A 19,903-nucleotide genomic window follows, 5' to 3' on the forward strand; every position below is an offset into this window, starting at 1 on the left:
TAAAGATCCTTCGAACTCTCTAATTTTTATTAATCAATCATATGACACAAATAAAACATAAAATTAAACATTGTTGAATGAAAGCTTTTGCTATCGCAGGAAGTATGATTAAAAAGCTCTTAACTTTTAGCCAATAGGAAGAAATAACGTGGGACACACGCACAACAATGCAATTTATTGGTAGCCTTCTTCGTTGACAAGGCAAATTAGATCTGTAATTTGAAAGCGAAATAGTTTAATGCTATCATATGTCATGTTTGAAATACGATCTGTTCATGTTTGGCCACTAGCTGTCTGAACAACTCCCATATTTCTATCCACATGCGGTGTAACTCTTAGCAGTCAATATACTTGTGAATGATAGTCAACAGAAAGTCAGCCTACCATACCCAGCGCCGCCGTGATAACATAAAGTGGGACTCTATTACTCTAAACACATTGCTTTCATAGAAGGGAAAACTGTTTCAAATTTCCCCTGAAGGTATGTTCACATTGCAATACGCAGCGCAGTCAAGGTTTCAAACGCCGCCTATACACGAGCTTTGTTACGCCCAAGGCGCAAGCTTATTATGCGATAGTTTTTTCGTCGGTGACTATTGCGACCTTACAATTGTAATATAGGGCCGATCATATCAGGACCGTCGTGCGCAATACGATTGCAAAATGCAAGAAATGTCCAATTAGCAGGCAATTCCATTTTGTGAAAAGGGTATAGATGACAGAAGTTGTTAAAATGTTAGGTATAATTGAGTTACTATGAGGGTGGTGCTCCTATATATATCACGTTACACTATTGACTTTATCTTTGTAGTATTGAGTAATACACTGACGTGACAAGTTGAAGAGAGAACTGGAGAAGTAGTTTAGTTCAGTTAACACTATTTTGTGAGCGGTTGGTATTATACGCTACCCTTTAGAAGAATGTGGTCGTCCAAAGTTTTTTTGACAAGGTATAATGATTTTTGATAAAAAAAAAACCTGTCTGCTAAATTTGGACTTGAGCTGTGTGTATATATAAAAGACTATTACAAGTGTAAAGAATGACATTGTTGAACACCACTCACCGCCGTCTTGGAAAAGAAACTTCAACATGTTCAGATTTCAAGAAACATAACCAGTTAGTTTATCATCATTTTTCATCGACGCATAGAACTTGATCACATCAGAAGTATTTACGCGGTGGTTTATATTATAATAGTTAAACATGGACATCTTCAAGCAATTAAATAAGAAGAACTCTGCTCATCGCTATTGCGACGAAGCACCTCACGAGTTTGCTGAACGAATGATGATGACAGTGAACGCATCAGCAGTCGCCTTGGGCTTGAGCGTTGGAGTTGAGACGGGACTTTTCAAAATTATAACCAGTCTAAAGGAACCAAAAACTAGCGTCGAAATCGCAGATTTAGCCGGACTTAAAGAAAGGTAGGTGCAACCATTAATTAAGTGACCATTATGATAGAGGATAAAGAGTACTTCAAATGCTCGTTACATTTTACAGTTATTACTATAGACCTCTCCGTAGTCCACTTGCCCATTTTGCATACTCTGGCTATTACATTTAAGCATAAAACGCCGATTTGTATTATTTTGTGTGCAATTGATAGATTTTCACATCTGATCTTTCAGTCACCGTATTCCTTCTGTTTGTAAGCTTCCCAAGTGGATTTTTTTACGATCAATAAGCTGCGGGATAAGCTGGTAGATTCCAAAATCAGAATTAATCAGTATTGAAGTGAGCCATTTATGTAATTATGCAAGATATTACATTCAATAACTTTTATTGTCATTAAATCTCTTTATGAACATTTTACTATTGCACACTTTAATTTTAATGAACATCAGTATAATTTCGTGTTCAACGGAATGCGTTCATCATGATTAATAATAACACATTTTTATTTATCAAAATTCGACTATGGCATAGTCTATTATTACTACTGAACTACTGCAAAAATGCGAAGTTGACAAACTCTCCTTAGAATTTAAAGAACTGTTCAAATAAAACCGGGAATAAAACACGAGAACTGTGTATGTATATTGAAGTTGTTTAATAACTAAAATGAAATACACTCGTCAATTTTCTCAACAATCAATAGTATCGTAGACACAATCACAATTTTAAAGTATTTAATTACCTTTGTAATACATTATTACTGCGTTTGTTTCTGAAATCATCGCAAGTAATTACTTCGAAGCGAATTCAGGTAGCAAACCTCTTTATGCGTTCAAGTAGTTTCCTTTGCACAAAACAAATATAACAGGTATTTGCATAACCATGACAACTCAATGCGGTGATAACCCGTCAGTGCCGAGATGTTCGATATTGAATTCAGTCATATTGTATACTCTCTCATATATTTGTGTGTCCTATTCATTTTAGTTTTTCATATTGTTTATTGGTTTAATGGTACACGAGTTATTGTTGGTCGAAGCAGCTACAAAATCGATTTTCATTATCTAAATCAGTATATTATTGAAAAATAGCACTTTGATGTTTTGCAAAAGTTCATTCTACAAATCATGTACTTTGAAAACTTGCTTCATTTATTATTGTTGTTAATGAGTTATGTATGTTTTAGAAAAGTGTTGTTGTTTCAGCCTTCTTTACAACATAACTCAAGAACCACATGATCATGATAATACAAAAGTATATATTTGAATTCTTCTACACTCTCGCTATAATGATCAATGCAATATTTGCCAAAGCTCATTAGCATTCGCAAAATGCTGTGAACTACCAAATCGCAACAGTTTAAAATAGTTGCTAACCTTAACATGCCATGTGATTCTTGTTTGTCATGACATTTAAAAAACAAACCTTCTTGTTCTTATAAAATAATAAGATTCAGTGTGAATTGCAATCAACCGCTCATTAGATATTCTAGAATAAGCTTCTGTGGTATTCATTAATTGTTGACAGTGTAAAATGATTTCAAGCGTGATATGGCACATAGATGGAAGTGCCCAGAGCGCAAATGTTTGCAAGCGCTTAACCTTGAATTCTTCCCGTTTCTTTTAGTTTCAAACATGTTTGTTGCTTTGTTTCTATCAGCAAAGCAACCTGAAATGGTTTACGAGAGACACTTGTAAAACAATCAGTAGCTATCAGTAGAATTCATATTTATTAATGAGGACTATCACAGAAGCTTATTCTAGAATATCTAATGAGCATATTTATTAATGAGGACTATCTATGCCCGACTATTACACTTCTTATCTATTGAATTTAAAGGTTAGCATAATCTTGTAATACTTAACATGCATCAAAAATGATGCCAAGAAAATTAGAATGATTTGAACACTATTAACTTCCAATAAGGACGATACGAGATATTGGTTTCCAAAATTCTTTTCAAAATAAAAGAAAGAAAATAATTCTCCCATCCAAACGGCGGTCCAAGAAACGATAAAGATTGCAACTCAATTGCAAAAACTAACTGAATGATTCTTTCTTAAATTTTGATGTAAAACGTAACAAATTACAAAAGTGCTAATTAATGTTGTACGCTACCTTTTTGAGCGTTACTGGCAAGAACCACAACATTGCGAAAGAGCTTCAAGTTAGTGTCAATTTCTACAAATGGTTCAAAAAAGACCAGCTTGAACATACCATCAGTAATTAGTTTAAGAGCTTTAAGATAACAGAGCCATGGAATATCTATATTTATCCCAAAAGCTATCATTCATACGGTAGCTATATGGCGATTCGTCTTTTGTTGTGCGGAATCTCCAATCCAAACGGCGGTCCAAGAACCGATAAAGATTGCAACTCAATTGCAAAAACTAACTGAATGATTCTTTCTTAAATTTTGATGTAAAAAGTAACAAATTACAAAAGTGCTGAGTAATGTTGTACACTACCATTTTGACCCTTACTGGCAAGAACCACAACATTGCGAAAGAGCTTTAAGTTTCAGTTTCTACAAATGGTTCTAAAAAAGACCAGCTTGAACATAGCATTAGTAATTAGTTTAAGAGCTTTAAGATAACAGAACCATGGACTATCTATAAATATTCCAAATGCTATCATTCATACGGCAGCTATGGAGATTCGTCTTTTGTTGTGCGGAATCTCCAATCCAAACGGCGGTCCAAGAACCGATAAAGATTGCAACACTATTAACTTCCAATAAGGACGATACGAGATATTGGTTTCCAAAATTCTTTTCAAAATAAAAGAAAGAAAATAATTCTCCCATCCAAACGGCGGTCTAAGAAACGATAAAGATTGCAACTCAATTGCAAAAACTAACGGAATGATTCTTTCTTAAATTTTGATGTAAAACGTAACAAATTACAAAAGTGCTAAGTATTGTTGTACGCTACCTTTTTGAGTCTTACTGGCAAGAACCACAACATTGCGAAAGAGCTTTTAAGTTTCAGTTTCTACAAATGGTTCTAAAAAGACTTATCCCACTTGAACTTACCATTAGTAATTAGTTTTAATAATAAAAAGACTATGCAATTGGTATAAGCATTTTAAATAATGTGGTAAATGTGATCAATCCAGAAAAGCTATAATGCTAAGTACATTTTAGCATAACTATTTTTGAAAGGATAAAGAACGGACAATCAGTTTCATCATTCCCGAATTCGATAGATAGTTATGATAGTATATATAATATATTTACTTTCTGTTCGTCCTAAATTTTTATGGCGTGACTCGTATGGTCATAACTTTTTCAAATCTATATTTTCAATTGACTCAAGATAATGTCCCGCCCCTTTGAAATGATACGCCAATATTTGTTGGTCTGACTGTGCGGTAACATACGCCTTAAAATGTTTTATTCAACTTTTCTAGCTTCAAAAAACAAAATTAAAAGGACAAGACACAACACATTATAAGACAGACGACCACAAAAACAAACATTAATCACACTTACTCATAAGAAACCGTTGAAACAATCCAGAGCATATGATGCATATGTCAAAAGAGAAAAAAATATTATTCATGTTATTAAAATGTAATGTAATAGTTGTCAAGATCAATACAACATTTTTTGAAATGAAGACTAAAATATTTTTCTTTCCAGTAAATTTTTGTTTTAATTTGATTCGGAACCAATTATTGAAATTTATATTTTTGAATATAGACATTGAGACACATAAAAAGAAAATTTACGTATCCCTGCACCAAATGATATTGTGTTTTCATCAAATTCCACCCTGAATATGCTTTACCTGATACATACTTCCCCAAGAAAACCCTTGCAACAGATGACAACTTATTTTTTTAGTTTTCAGCAGAATAGTAAATTTTGAATGGTACAATTTCACTCCACAATTTCATTCTTAAACTTTAAAGTGGATAATAGGATTACGACACTTTCAGCACAACAAATTCAACTAACCTTGAATTTTCGATGTGTGACACGCATCTTCATCCGAAGAAGTCCTAAGATCATAGTCGAATTTGTCATTTGTCGAATGAGGACATTGCATAAGGTGTGCGATTCCAGTCCTTGATCGCGATTTAGGATTATGACCGACTCCTAAACAGTAGATATCATCACCACAAAGACAATGACAAAAAACATAAGCTAATTGACTGATATAAAAGCTGTCTCTGAATGCCTTATTGAAAGGATTACCTCCTTTTAGAGTATTTTGGCTATTGCCAGACACATTGTCTCCTTTTAGAGTATTTTGGCTATTGCCGGACACATTGTCTCCTTTTAGAGTACTTTGGCTATTGCCGGACACATTGTCTCCTTTTAGAGTACTTTGGCTATTGCCGGACACATTGTCTCCTTTTAGAGTTCTTTGGCTATTGCCGGACACATTGTCTCCTTTTAGAGTACTTTGGCTATTGCCGGACACATTGTCTCCTTTTCGAGTACTTTGGCTATTGCCGGACACATTGTTTCCTTTTAGAGTACTTTGGCTATTGCCGGACACATTGTCTCCTTTTAGAGTACTTTGGCTATTGCCGGACACATTGTCTCCTTTTAGAGTACTTTGGCTATTGCCGGACACATTGTCTCCTTTTAGAGTACTTTGGCTATTGCCGGACACATTGCCACCCTTCTAGAGTACTTTGCCTATCGCCAGACACATAGGACTGATTTGAGACACCAAAGCTTCTGAGGTCTGAACTTATCCTTCAGGTGATTCGTCCTAATCCTAATCCTTACCACAATCCTTGATTTTTCCCTAAAACGTAACCCTTATCCACCATCTGTGGGATAACGATCCAGAAGTCGCGAACACAATGCGTCCAGTGCAGCCAATTACCCCCAAAGGCTGCACCAAAATGATTAATACCACAATACCACAACTTTTCGAAGACTATGCAGCAACAGCATAATATTGAAGAGTTATAGCTATATATTTTGCAGTTTGTTTACTTTGTAACCAAGATGAGATTTTGTATAGTGTCACAAGATTTTGTTTCCTTAATTAGGCCTAATTAGGCTGATGGTCAAGTAAAATCTAGAAACCTGAAAACATAAAAAACTGATCATTATTTATGAAACGCCCTTAACACTGTTTAATGATTACCTAAATGTACTCTTTTCAAGCATGACAAGCAAAACAGTACATGTTCTCAACCATTCAGTGTTGCTTGTAATCACAAGTGCTCAATCAAAGCTTTGAAGCTTGCTACGTCGCGTCTGATACCATCAGACTTCTTCAGGCAACTGACCGCTGGGTTGCCTTACGAAGTCCGATGGTGGTGGTGACTAGTACGGTGAGACACAATGTAGTATGTAGCAAAACAAAATCAAGCATGTTCCATTGTTAGATTTATTCAACAATTTGTGTCTTTTCAAACTAAGCTTAAGAGTGTAATGCCCGTAAAGGAACACATTCGTTCAGCTTTCTTAGGTTGCACCGATCATTTCTCATCTACCGGAAGTGTTACCAATATGATGAAACTGTCGACCACATAAAGGGCCGCAAGACAGATGTTAGGTATTGTTTGTCTTTTTAACGCTATTGTGTTTGTGCGACATCTAAATCTGGATGTCTAACAAGCCGTTTACCAGTGACAGATGCGTAAAGACATTGAGCTGATTAAGCCAAGGAATTCGGGCAGGTTTACAAGAAAAACACTCATGAATTCCATCGAATTTACCCATAATTTACTCAGAAACCCAATACGGGTTTTGGGTTACATAGAGTGTGCCATGGCATCAACCCATGCTGTTAGAACACAGTGGGTACATGAAAACAAAAGAATAGAGAATAATTAGGCTGCTTTAACTTTGGAAACAATACTAATCAGCTAACAATTATTTTGTAGAAAGGACGTCAAGACACCCGGGGGAGGGGGATCTTCTAGAATCTGAAAAGTGGACCCATATTTGAACCAATTTTCCAAGAATATTGAGGACCGAGGACCACATTTTTGGCACAATATCGCGAAATTTGTAGATTGTCGGTTCTTTTTTATATTGTCATTATATATTATCCCAATGAAACAACAACTTATTCAATGCAGAATAATGAAAAAAATATTTTGGTCACTAACTCAACTTTCTCATAACTTTATAAAGTAGGGTGGTGTCAACAACAAATTGGTGTCCAGTAAAAAAGCCTAGGGCTTGGTATCAAATTGGCACATTCCCTTTGTTAAATGAGCGACCCACAGGGTTTTGTTTTCGCCATGGGTCAGTTTTGGCTATTGGTCAGTTTCGTCTAGTATGGGAAATTGAACTTTAAATGTCATTTTGAACATCGTTTCTTAAGAAAATACAGGGAACAGGAAACTATCTTGATTAGGCTATGACAACTTGACGAGTAGCATTAGTTTATACAGTAGTCCGTAGGGTCATAGTTCAAAATGGTTCAAGTTAGGGTTATGACATTTTAGGTTAGGATTAAGGTTAGGGATAAGGTTAGGGATATGGTTAGCATTATAGTAACAGTCAGGATTAGAGTCAGGGCTATAGTTTAGGGTTAGGTTTAGGTGTAGGATTAAGATAGGGCTTATGTTATAGGTTATTGAGTTTTCGGACTAATTATAATTCGGTCTATTGATATGTAACCAGTTTTTCCCAACATAAAAATTATCCAATGGCAATGGTGCGCTGGGCCAGGGATTTTCTGGGGTTGATTTGCCCAACTGGAGCAAAAGAATAAGGAAAAGAGGATATGGAAGAGAAGGAAATATCTAAAAGAGAAGAGAAAGGAAAAGCAGGAAATAAAAGAGAAAAATGTAGGAGAAACATGTGCAGAAGACAAAAGAAGATTAGAGGGAAAAGAGGTTCTGGAAAAGTATCTACTGTGTGGAAAGTCAAATGAACTACTTGTATATTCCAGTTGAAATCCATACACCCCCTACGGAAGTCATGACCTTAATCTCCCACACAGGGGTGTAGATTTTAAATGGAATCACTCAGTTCGTGTCTTCCATAGGGGTGTACATGTATGGATTTCAACTGGAATATAGCACAATGATCTTGCCCATCCGGAGCAATGAGGCTGGCTACGAAATGTGTCCTTAATGTTACCAAAACTTACTTGCATTTTCTATTACAAAGATTCAGTGGCTGGAAATTTTGTACTTTGCGGTTTTAGAGGCAAATAGTATTACTAAGCAAAGTGAACAAACACAATACAGATTGCTGATCGCTACATCATGTACAGTGTAAAATACACAGCACCAATGTATCACAATAAAGCAACAATTATTGAACAGGAGACCCTGCAGCGTAAACCTTTCTGATTGCTCGAGGATCTTTCTTATTAGTTGTTTAATTCTATGATATTTGTTACGATTGCTTAAGATTACTTACAATGTGATTAAGACATTATAGGGATTATAATGTCTGGGCGTATGAAAAACACTATCCCCATCGTGTGTATAGACCATTTAAGCGGGCTTTGACCCCATCTTCCACGACAATAATCAAACGCCTTTTCATTGTCGAGACCCCCTTAAAATGAAACATGTATTAGATTCTTATGATGATTATCAAACATAAGAAGTGAGCAGTGCGACATTACGCTTATATTTGGGAGGTTGTGCTTTGACAAATACACATTTGGCGTTTTAAAACATCCGTTTTTCTTCTCAGGAACGACTCAGCTCTTTAGGCTAAAATGAGCCATTGCCTGATCTCTAAAGCTTCATGTTTATGACTGGGAAAACAATAGTTGAACGTCATTTACGACATTAACTCAAAGTCCACGATGTATGCAAAGTCTTACCACATGTAGAAACAAAATAAACGAGATCCCTGAAATTAACAAATATTAATCGAGCTCTCTTGCAAGATGAAAACTATGACCAATCCAAATTTTATCCTAAATCATGCCAACTTCTGCTTATTTTAATCTTTAAGGGTAGATGCGGTATTGTTGGTCGAAGCAGCCAAAAAAATTGATTTTTATTGTCTGAATCAATATATTATTGAGAAATAACACTTGGATGTTTTGCAAAAGTTCATTCTACAAATCATATACTTTGAAAACTTGCTTATTTTATTGTTGTTAATGAGTTATGTACATTTAACAAAAGTGTTGTTGTTTCAGCCCTCTTTACAACATAACTCAAGAACCACAGGACCTATAAAAGCATTTATGTGATATTTGAATTTGCTCACTACCATTCGCAAGATGTTGTGAACTACCAAATCGCAACACTTTAAAATAGTGTATTACCTTAACAGTGTTTAAGTTAGCTTGATCTATCTTTTTTATAATAAAATTAATAAATAAACTAAATTTCGGATTTACATAGCGCCTTTTTCCAGATTTTGGAGGATTGAATTAGCGCTGTAATTTCGCTGCCATGGAACTACTGCTAATAATTGAAACAACTTGGTCTGGCTGCTGCTTGCGCTTTCGTCTGGGCGGGCGTCCGGGTTTCCTCTTCCCATGGTGGAACATAATACTGGTATCTTACTTCACAAGCTTATTGTCTGGCAAGCGAAGTAGGCTTGTTTATTTCCGTATCTTTGGTGGCAACCCATAAATACATTGACTCAGAGCCATAAAGAAGCACTGTTACACAAGTGGTCTCAAACAGCTTACAGCTTCACTTTTGTGAGTCGCGCTTGGTACTGATGGACTTCTCAAGCTAATGTTGCCCAGGTTATGGCTTTGTGTCTTTTCAAATCTGCAAAGTACCCAAGTACTTGAAGTCAGAAACATATTTGATGGTACTGACAATGACATAAACCATTTTATTTTATTTTTTTGATACAGAATGTTTTTAACCCAATATTTTATGTTATTAAAACGTTCCAAGACTTTTTGAAACTGTTAAAAACATTATAATTTGTGTTTGCTGGGCATGCATTAACAATACAAACTGTAAATGGAACTGAACTTATATTATAAATTCATTCGCATCTGTTTAAAGTATTGTCATTTATTTCTCAAGTAAAGGGTTTGCCTAAAATTAGGCCTTTGATACTTTTGATTCTTTGACGGGTTATCCTATGACTACCTCAATTCTCTGACCGCGACGCCTCAAACAGCGCGAGTGCGCGCGAGCTACCAAGTACCGCGGTGTGGCCAGCGAGCCGTGTCGCTCCTTACGGCTACTTATTGGGCTATGAAGCGTACAGCTAGCTCGATAACTACTCCAACAATAATATATAGTTCAAAAGCTGTCATGTATGCCCGTATACCAAAACAAACTTCTATAAAAAGAGAAGTACTGCTGTTTAAACTTGAACCGGGAACTTGAACCATTGAACGGAAATGTGACTACACTTTTAACTTGTATTACACAACAAAATATCAATTGTAAACCCAAGTACAACAATGAAATCCGACTTGTCCAAATTTCAACGACATATCTGAAATAAACCTCCTCATATTTATTCACATTTCATTTCACCTTTTGACAAACCTATATTTAGAATTAATCGGACAAATAAATATGACAGGTTTTCTCAACTTTTGTGGTCACAATGACCACAATAATGTTTTAGCTTGGAGTAAATAGTCGAATAACGCTCACCTTAGTTCAACGACCGGTTCGGCAAGTCCATAGTGATAATGAGCGAAAATATTATGTATTTTTTCTCATTATTTACAGTTTGTTGACATTTTACCAAAATTCATCAGCATCAATTTTAGTGATTTTACTGTACCCATTGTGCCATAGGACGTACTGCTATTTCCAGAGCATTTATCACGTTTAAGGAGTCTCATGTTTACATCTGTAGGCAAATAGCCTGCCCAGTTGCCATTGAAAAGTGAGCATTATTTGCAAATAAACTTTACGTACCAGCTCGTAGACATCTCGTTTCTTAAAAAGCGTTTGATCTTGAAGTTGCCATTTTAATCAGTACAATAGTAAATCCGAGTGCAGTTTGAACACAGTTCAAGAACCTTTGCATTAGTTTTCAAGCAAGTTTGTTCTGGGGCGGGTTTGGGTTTGTGTATTCAGTAGACATGGTACTGGATGGTACTGTATATTCTCTTTCGGAGGAATATTGTTCAATCGATTTTTAATCACAGCTTGGCGATTATCGTTCAATATTGGTTTGTGTCAATTAATTCTGGAGAAAGCGACTGACAAGGTTTTTACCTAAAGCTAGTATTACTGGTTTATGGTGTCATGCACATATGTGGATAACACGATACAAGATGTACGGTATTTAGATCCACAACTCAAGAATAACCCAACCAAATTCAGTGAATGATGAATTTCTTATTGGATAAATAACACTTTTACCAAGCAGGTCATTTTATGAGGGAAACAGAAATTGGGCTGCGCGTAGGCTGATCCGACTGTAACACAGCTTAACACCAAACTACCATGGTTATGTTCATACACTGTTAATTAAAATAAAACATATTTTCAGGCGGAGTTATGACAATGAAATAATATAAGCTGTACTTGATACCAATAATTTTTTCTGTGGTAAAGACGGGAGAATGAGGCAGTCATTGGGATCTCACACATTTAAACTATTTTATCAATCAAGTTGCTGTTTTTTGGTTTGTTGTTGTTGTTTTTGTCTGTTTTTATTTATTTATTTATTGGTTTTTTTTATTTGTTCACTTTATGTTTCTGATAAATGACCTTTAGCTTGATTGTTTTTTTCGACAGATATGTCCGTGAATGGTTAGCAGCTATGGTAGTAGCCCGTGTGGTGGACGTTGATGCTACAAATGACACATACTCAATACCGAAAGAACGGGCGCCGTTTTTGTCTGAGGGACCTCTCAATGTGGTTGCATTTACTAAACTCGTTCCTATGCTTTGTGAAGGCTACGATAACGTTCTGGCTTGCTTTCGTAAAGACGGACCATCTGGTAAGTTTAGTAGTATTTATTAATCTGTTGCACTTGGGCAATTGTATTACGAAAAAAACCAAGCAAAATATTAAGTACTTTGTTACATAATTATTTTCAAATTTACAGAATTTTACTCGTGTGTCAGAAGAAGAAATATCCTAACCATCCAGCCTAAAATAGAAACGCCATTCTCGGCTACATTACCTGTTTACCTGTTTACCTGTCGCAATTTTCATGTTTACCGATTTGGAAAGATCTGGTTTGATTCTAAACCCTGTAAACTCACTAAACTGGATGCATATATTGCCGAACTAAGGTGATTTTCAAAACTGATTTAGCTCTTGAATTGTTTTGCATTTAGTGTATGGGTCTACGAAGTTTATAGAATATTCTAAGTTCTTTAGTTAATAGGCATGATAGGCAAATGACTCACGAACTTTACGTTCGCATATTCTGTTTGAAAACGCACTGCGCTACGTGCTCCTATTTTGTTTTCTTCACCATTGTAGGGACGTGAAAGGGTTTAAGAAAACTCTAGTGGGCTTTGAATTATTTGTCGAGTACAATTGGGAATTTGCCGAGGTGCATTATAATTGGTCTTGGTTCAAGTTCATTACTAGGTACCTTTTCATTAGTTTAACGACATTGACAACTGTAAAGGCCAGACGGTAATGGTAGCGATTTATCTTGATCTAGTTTAAATGCCCTTGGATTTTGTAGTGTGTTTATAACCTCTCAGTACATAATAAAAGGCAAAATATATATATTTTGGAATGGATTATTCCACAGACAATAAGCTCAAGAGAGATAGAGAGACAAAACAAAGGCTATTACTTTGTGATGATTTATAGATATACAAACGTGAGCTTATTCTGAATAAGTAAATGCGGCATTAAAACAAAGTAATCTTCCCACATCATACATTTATCATTTATGTAATATTAATTTGTCCCACCTGCAGTTCTGTTCGTATAAAGTGAGCCCACTTTAGGATGACTCTACATGAGAGACCGAATTCGCATTTCAATGCGGATTCGGCTGAAACTCATCTATTCCTGAGATGCGTTTCAATATGATCTTCTCTTATGCGCGCAGACGGCATCGCGTTCTGAGCGCCCAACACACACAGTGACACGCGTACACGGCATCGCGCCATGAGCACCCTGCACTCGCACGCATCGTAACGCACAAACAAGAAACACGCTCACTGCGCAATCATTTCCAGGATGCGGATTCGAGAGCAGCTAGACACTTTCTACCCGTATTTTTTTATAATGTATGCGCCACAGACTACTACAGACCATGTATCAACAGTCAAAGTCCCAGTGCATTGTATGCTGTGAATTCTCACATATTCATGAGGGCCGATTGTTCCATCGTGCCGTGTCTAGCTATCACGCCAGCGTTGTGTGTCGCGGTAAGCGCGCAGCAGTTTCGCCTGTCGCATTTCATAGAACAATCGGCCCTCTTTGTCGGATGATGCTGAGACATTGACTGCTTGTACACGGTCTGTTATCTTTTTTGTCCATGGGATGCGCATCCCAGGATATCGCATTGAATCGTTTTTAAATTCAAAAGCCTTTACCCATTTCGTGTAGCGTCATCTATTGTGTCCGCCATACCTCTAAAAGGCTATTAAATACGTGCTCCAATGAAAGACTTTATCTTGTGTGACGCTAGGGGCAAATCTTTATTCCATTTTTTACGACAGGACTGTCAACTGAATTCAGCCTCATTTTAACAGGTCTCAATCAAATTTTGAAAGAAAAGTTTAAAAAAAAATTATTGCAAGGTATCGTATTGTAATTTTAAGGCGTTATTCCATAACTTGCTGGATGAAGTTTTTTTCAACCCGGAATGGATATAAACACATCACCTAAAAAATCCCCTTTAATTACGAGATTATAGCTCAAAATATATGCATCAAAATGTTAAAACCTGAACTAACAAAAAGAAGGTTTTGTTCTACAAATTTTGATGTCTCATAGCCCAAACTTTGTTGCCATGGTTACCCTTTGAATGAAAAGGATGTTATCCAAAGGTTGCCTCTAAACCCATTGAACTTATTGTTTCGTAATAAAGGGTGGTACTTGCTTTTTTTGATATGTTTATTTTGTGAAGTGTTAACTAAGTTACTACTTTAAAATAAATAATATTCACTTTTATAGTTTTAACGTAGCTGATCTTTGTTTTGTATAAGATGCAAAGGCATTTTTAAAATTGCGAGGGAGATAAACGAAGTCGAAACACTTTGAGTTTTTCATTTTCGGGTTTTAGTTTCTTAGTATCTTAGTATTCGTTACCGAATTCTAATGACCGTGTTACCAAATGTGAATGATCCAGAACATTAGTCTTACTTTAAAAGAACAAGCAAGTGTTTAGCTTTCTCACGACATGTGTGACCATGACATTATTATCACTAATAACATTTAAGTACTTTATTGTTTTATACACTTAACATTGCGTGGATCAAATTCACTGCTCGTCTACTGACGACGAGAGTCAACTAGTTCTAAATGCTGGCGCATGTGTAACCAACATGTATCTTGGCCCATTCCATTTGAAACTCATACACCTCGTATGGAATCTATGACCTGAATCTCCCACAGAGGGAGTGTACATATCAAATGGAGTCGCCCCATTCAGGTAACCCCTATTTGAAATTCACACTCCTGTGTGGAAGATTAATATCACAGCTTTCATTGTGGGTATATGGATTTCAACTGGAATAGCCCATTAGATTCTTAACCTGGTTAAATGACCCCAGTTATTTTCACTCTTAACTGTCTGGACTTAATTCCCAAATGCACCTCAGTAATATAGTGACTGGGGGCCATTACAGAATTGTTACACTTACCATTTCAAAGAGCAAAAAAAGTTTATGGCGCTTGTAATTGGCCTAGAAACTATTGGTTGAAAGAAAGCAGACCAAAAGAGGCGGGAGGCATTATAAAACGGAACTTGTATCGGGGTGTTGAACTCGAAATTATGTGGGCGATTAATAGCACGCGTTGCACTCATGCAGATGTTCTTTGCATGAAAATGTGCTAACTTATTTTGGTCATCAATAAATGAATGCCCGAAGCTGTCATGTTGCTTTCTTCATGTATCAGATACTCAGATGACATTGTTTCAATAGATTTAAAAGCAATGTATTCTATCTAACACTATTTAAACATGATAAACCAGGGGTCCCCAGCTTTCAGGGGTTTCCATCAGCTTTATATGGAGCACGAACTCATTTGCTACGCGTCAGACCTCTCGCTACAGCGACATATTTGGTTACACATTCCATCTTATTCTGGAAGTGACGTAACCACTGGACACAAGGGGAGCAACACTACATGTGGGACATCTAGCCCCCTACCCCCGTGGGGGTTTTGCCGCCCTGATATTTTAAATTGTTAGGCCTTGTTTGCTCTTTTTTTAAACCATTTTCGCCAATTTCCCCCTCCCCCTTGAATGTCGTTTCTCCATTAAAATATAATGGAACATCTTCAATATTACTTTAATTGATTATCTAGGAAATACTCGTATTTTAAATCCACAACGACAAACATCTGTTAGAATCCAAACTTTTTTCATCCATTAAGAATTTGTCATTTACTTATTATTTGTAAACAACAGTCGAATACTTAATTTACGTTGTGTCACATATTGCATTCCGTGTCCTCAAGCTCCCTGAGTTCCTGGGCTGGTTAGCAAAGAATATATACCATATCTGACACTTGTATTGACCCAAATATGAATTGTGGGTCGCTATTTCCGATTGACATAGCTCATGTGGTAGAAATATGTTCTTTTCAGTATAAACTGAAGTTGACAATGTCATTAACCTGTGCAAAATTTCGATCGAAATAAAACCGGGAAAATAACTTGAAACCCAACCTTCAAAGGTAGTTTGTGAGTAATTATGTATGGACAATTGTGAAAAAAATATCATGGACAAAACAAGTCGTGTTTTTTGACTTTTCAATGAGTGTTCCTAATCATTATAAGATTTATTAAATTGTAGGCTGACTAGGCATAAAAATAAATAGTTTTATTGGCGTAACATGCCACAAAAGGAGTTCTATAAAGGATATGCTAAAAATACACACAATTTAGAATTTCCCATCCCTATAAAGTACACAATTATAAAAAATACGAAGACATGTGCATATTAATATATTTTCAAAATAATACTAAAATTAACCTGCAATAATACAATAGAGTCAATACAATGAAAGACAATTTGTTTTCTGGGAAAGTTATTCAAGGTCGGTGGGGTTACGCCTTATTAGTATGCGCTCATTAATTGTGAATTTTGTTTTAGAATTAATTTCAACGAGTATAATTTACCATTCTCGGTGCCTAAATTAAGTAGTCCACGCTTTCCTCGTGTCATTTCCTCTTGTCTCTAATTCCTCTTCTTCTCCTTTTTCTTCTTCATTCTCCTTCCTTACCTGCTTAAGCATTCTTCTTGTTGTTGTGCTTTTATTCAGCACCCTGCATTACATTTCCAATTAATTTTGTTTTTCTCATTTTCTTTTTTCATTGTAGGTGTGCCGTATTCCAAGTACAAGAGATTCCATCAGTTTATGGATTACATGTCTAACAGAATGCATACAGCAACACTTATCCCAGAAGTTGTACCATCAGTTCCAGGGTTAAGTCAAATACTGGGTAAGTCATTCCGCACTCAAAGACAGGCAATAATAGTGACACTTATACCAGAAGATGTACCGTTAGTTCTTGGATTAAGCCATATGCTGGGTAGGTGGGTAAGTCATTCCGCACTCAAAGACAATAAAAGTAACACTTATCCCAGAAGTTGTACCACCAGTTCCAAGATTAAATCAGAAGTTGTACCACGGCAGGGTTAAACCAAATGCTGGGTAAGTCATCCCGTAATCAAAGACAATAATAGTAAGACTTATCCCAGAAGTTGTACCACCAGTTCCAAGATTAAATCACATGTTGTGTAAGTCATTCCGCACACAAAGACAATAATAGTAACACTTATAAAAGAAGTTGTACCATCAGTTCCAGGATTAAGCCACATGCTAGGTAAGTCATTCCGCACTTAAAGACAATAATAGTAACACTTATCCCCAGAAGTTGTACCACGGCAGGGTTAAACCAAATGCTGGGTAAGTCATCCCGTAATCAAAGACAATAATAGTAAGACTTATCCCAGAAGTTGTACCACCAGTTCCAAGATTAAATCACATGCTGTGTAAGTCATTCCGCACACAAAGACAATAATAGTAACACTTATAAAAGAAGTTGTACCATCAGTTCCAGGATTAAGCCACATACTAGGTAAGTCATCCCGCACTCAAAGACAATAATAGTAACACTTATCCCCAGAAGTTTGTGCCATGGCAGGGTTAAACCAAATGCTGGGTAAGTCATTCCGTACTCAAAGACAATAATAGTAACATCAGTTCCAGGATTAAGCCACATGCTGGGCAATTCATTCCGCACTCAAAGACAATAATAGTAACACTTATCCCAGAAGTTGTACCATTAGTTCCAGGATTAAGCCACATGCTGGGTAAGTCATTCCGTACTCAAAGACAATCCTCATAATATCAGTTCCCGTGTTAAACCAAATGCTTGTTAAGTCATTCTTACTCAACGACAATAATATTAACGCTTATCCCAGACGATGTAACATTGGTAGTCATTCCTCATGCAACGACAATAATATTATTGGAACAGTTCCGAGAAAGCAACACATTAGGAGCAAGTCGCGCAATTGAAAATATGGAATAGTTGCGTGCACCGATGCACCTAATGTGAAATAGTAACATTACAGTAGCGAACAAATCATCCATTTTAACGTCATTGTATGTATCCTTGTACTGTGCAGAAGTAAACGCTTGCATTGGGGGTAAATGTGTGTAATTTGAACAAAACTAACGTTAGGAAATGCTATAACATTTTATAGTAATTTACATTATTTGACTTCATTTGTGTTCTAATATCCTGTTTCAGACACTGGAGTGGAAGCATTGGACATTGGCTGTGGCAGTGGAAGGGCCGTATTGCTCTTAGCACAGAGATATCCTCGCAGCATCTTCTATGGTGTCGACATCTCCGATGAAGCCATCACGCATGCTAAATCGGAAGCAAAACGTCTCAAGTTGACCAACTGTAATTTCCTGGTGCACGACGCCACTCAATTGCCGAAGCGATGGTCCGATAATTTCGATTTTGTCATGGCTTTTGACTGTATCCACGATATGGCACGCCCTAAAAGCGTATTGTCAGAAATTCACCGAGTTTTATCCCCCGGTGGTACCTTTGCAATGTTAGAAATCAATGTGCATAGTCACCCATCACGGAATATCGGCAACCCCCGGGCTACAGATGGCTATGTGATAAGCTTAATGCACTGCATGCCGGTATCATTGTATTTCGAGGAAGGGGAAGGGCTGGGGACAATGTGGGGTAAAGAACATATCATGAAGTCTCTGGAAGACGAAGGTTTCGGAGATGTCACAGCGAAGCCATCCAAAGATACTTTCAATCTTATCTTTGTGTCGAAAAAGAAAAGCGACAGCTGAATGGTTACTGCGCTGGTAATAACAATCAGACAGTCAAGATTCCTTCATTTAAAATTGACTTTAAATTTTCAAAATATCCCACCGTTACTTAGAGGATCGTTCTAGAAAAAAGGTAACTGTATTAGTGGTTCCAAAGTACTGAAGTCTCGACCCTTATTGTAATGAAATGAAAACGTCTTTACGCGTAGTGACGAATGACGATTGATTATCATTGAATGTAACTTTCCATTTTCAGCTACTACTTCTCTCTCAGTATATTTATCATAACGATCAAATGTTCCTTTCAAAATATTATGTTTCAATCATGTCAATCTAGTACTACTATTTCAACAAAAATAAGTTTGTGTGGTTAATGTTATTTTGTTACAAACTATTAACTGCGATGTCAATTGTGTGTGCGTGTGTGTGTTGGTTGATGTTTTAGTAATTATATCAAAGCTTTAAACACTAATCTTAGTGTTACAGTAATTTGAGTACTGTCTATAAAATTTAAATAGACGATCATTATATCAGTTTTGCACAAGTAACGTATTTATTTTCAGTCATTTGTAAATGTTGTACATTACTATAAAAGAGCTCATTATCATATTCAACTGATTAGCATAAAATGCAATCGATAAGGCCATCTTAATTTAACAGTTCGTCTTTCAAAGCCCTTCCAAAGTTAAAAACCTGATGCGGAATGCGGTTTTTTTACTTTAATTTTTTTATCTGTTGGACGAGCTTTTTGACAAGAATATACCACTTTCCATCTCTCGAGGAGGTTATACTGTGGTCAAAATGAAGAATTTTATTGAGATTTACGATTTAGGCTATCTTTGACGTCTGGCGATGTCAGACGTGAGATTTTTGTGTGGTGGATTTGGAAACTGAATAAAGCCTGGTGGATAGTCACAGCGTTTTTCACGCAGAGGCAAATCGCCGCGATTTCTCGCCAACGTGTGCGACTTTTCGGCGAAAGTGTGCGACTTATCACGCTTTCAATTGCGAGAAAAAAATTATAGGCTGGCGTTGCCAGTCTATTATGGTGACATATGTTGCCTAAATAATAGCGTCTTGTCCGTTTTTATGCATTTTATAACAGTGTCATTTTCGTATGAAGTTAATAATGCATGATATATAGGATGTATACCAGTGAT

At 36.4% G+C, this 19,903-nt stretch overlaps 1 protein-coding gene across 1 annotated transcript; it reads left to right on the forward strand.

The window, feature by feature from the left end:
* Nucleotides 1–827: 827 nt before the first annotated feature.
* On the forward strand, nt 828–19,644 carry LOC140159108 (S-adenosylmethionine-dependent methyltransferase Rv2258c-like). Its single transcript, XM_072182460.1, has 4 exons — nt 828–1,425; nt 12,023–12,228; nt 16,753–16,875; nt 18,193–19,644. The coding sequence occupies exons 1-4, from the start codon at nt 1,205–1,207 to the stop codon at nt 18,762–18,764; spliced, it is 1,122 nt and encodes a 373-aa protein (XP_072038561.1). The 5' UTR covers nt 828–1,204; the 3' UTR covers nt 18,765–19,644.
* Nucleotides 19,645–19,903: the final 259 nt, after the last annotated feature.

This window comes from Amphiura filiformis, chromosome 8 (genome assembly GCF_039555335.1).
Source record: "Amphiura filiformis chromosome 8, Afil_fr2py, whole genome shotgun sequence".
NCBI classification, from domain to species: Eukaryota; Metazoa; Echinodermata; class Ophiuroidea; order Amphilepidida; family Amphiuridae; genus Amphiura; species Amphiura filiformis.

Bases quoted from the DNA above. Each gene is read 5' to 3' on its own strand.
- LOC140159108 (XM_072182460.1), top strand. From the start codon at position 1,205: ATGGACATCTTCAAGCAATTAAATAAGAAGAACTCTGCTCATCGCTAT. The intron at 1,426-12,022 runs GTAGGTGCAACC...TTTTTTCGACAG, and splicing joins TTAGCCGGACTTAAAGAAAG to ATATGTCCGTGAATGGTTAG. The intron at 16,876-18,192 runs GTAAGTCATTCC...ATCCTGTTTCAG, and splicing joins AGGGTTAAGTCAAATACTGG to ACACTGGAGTGGAAGCATTG.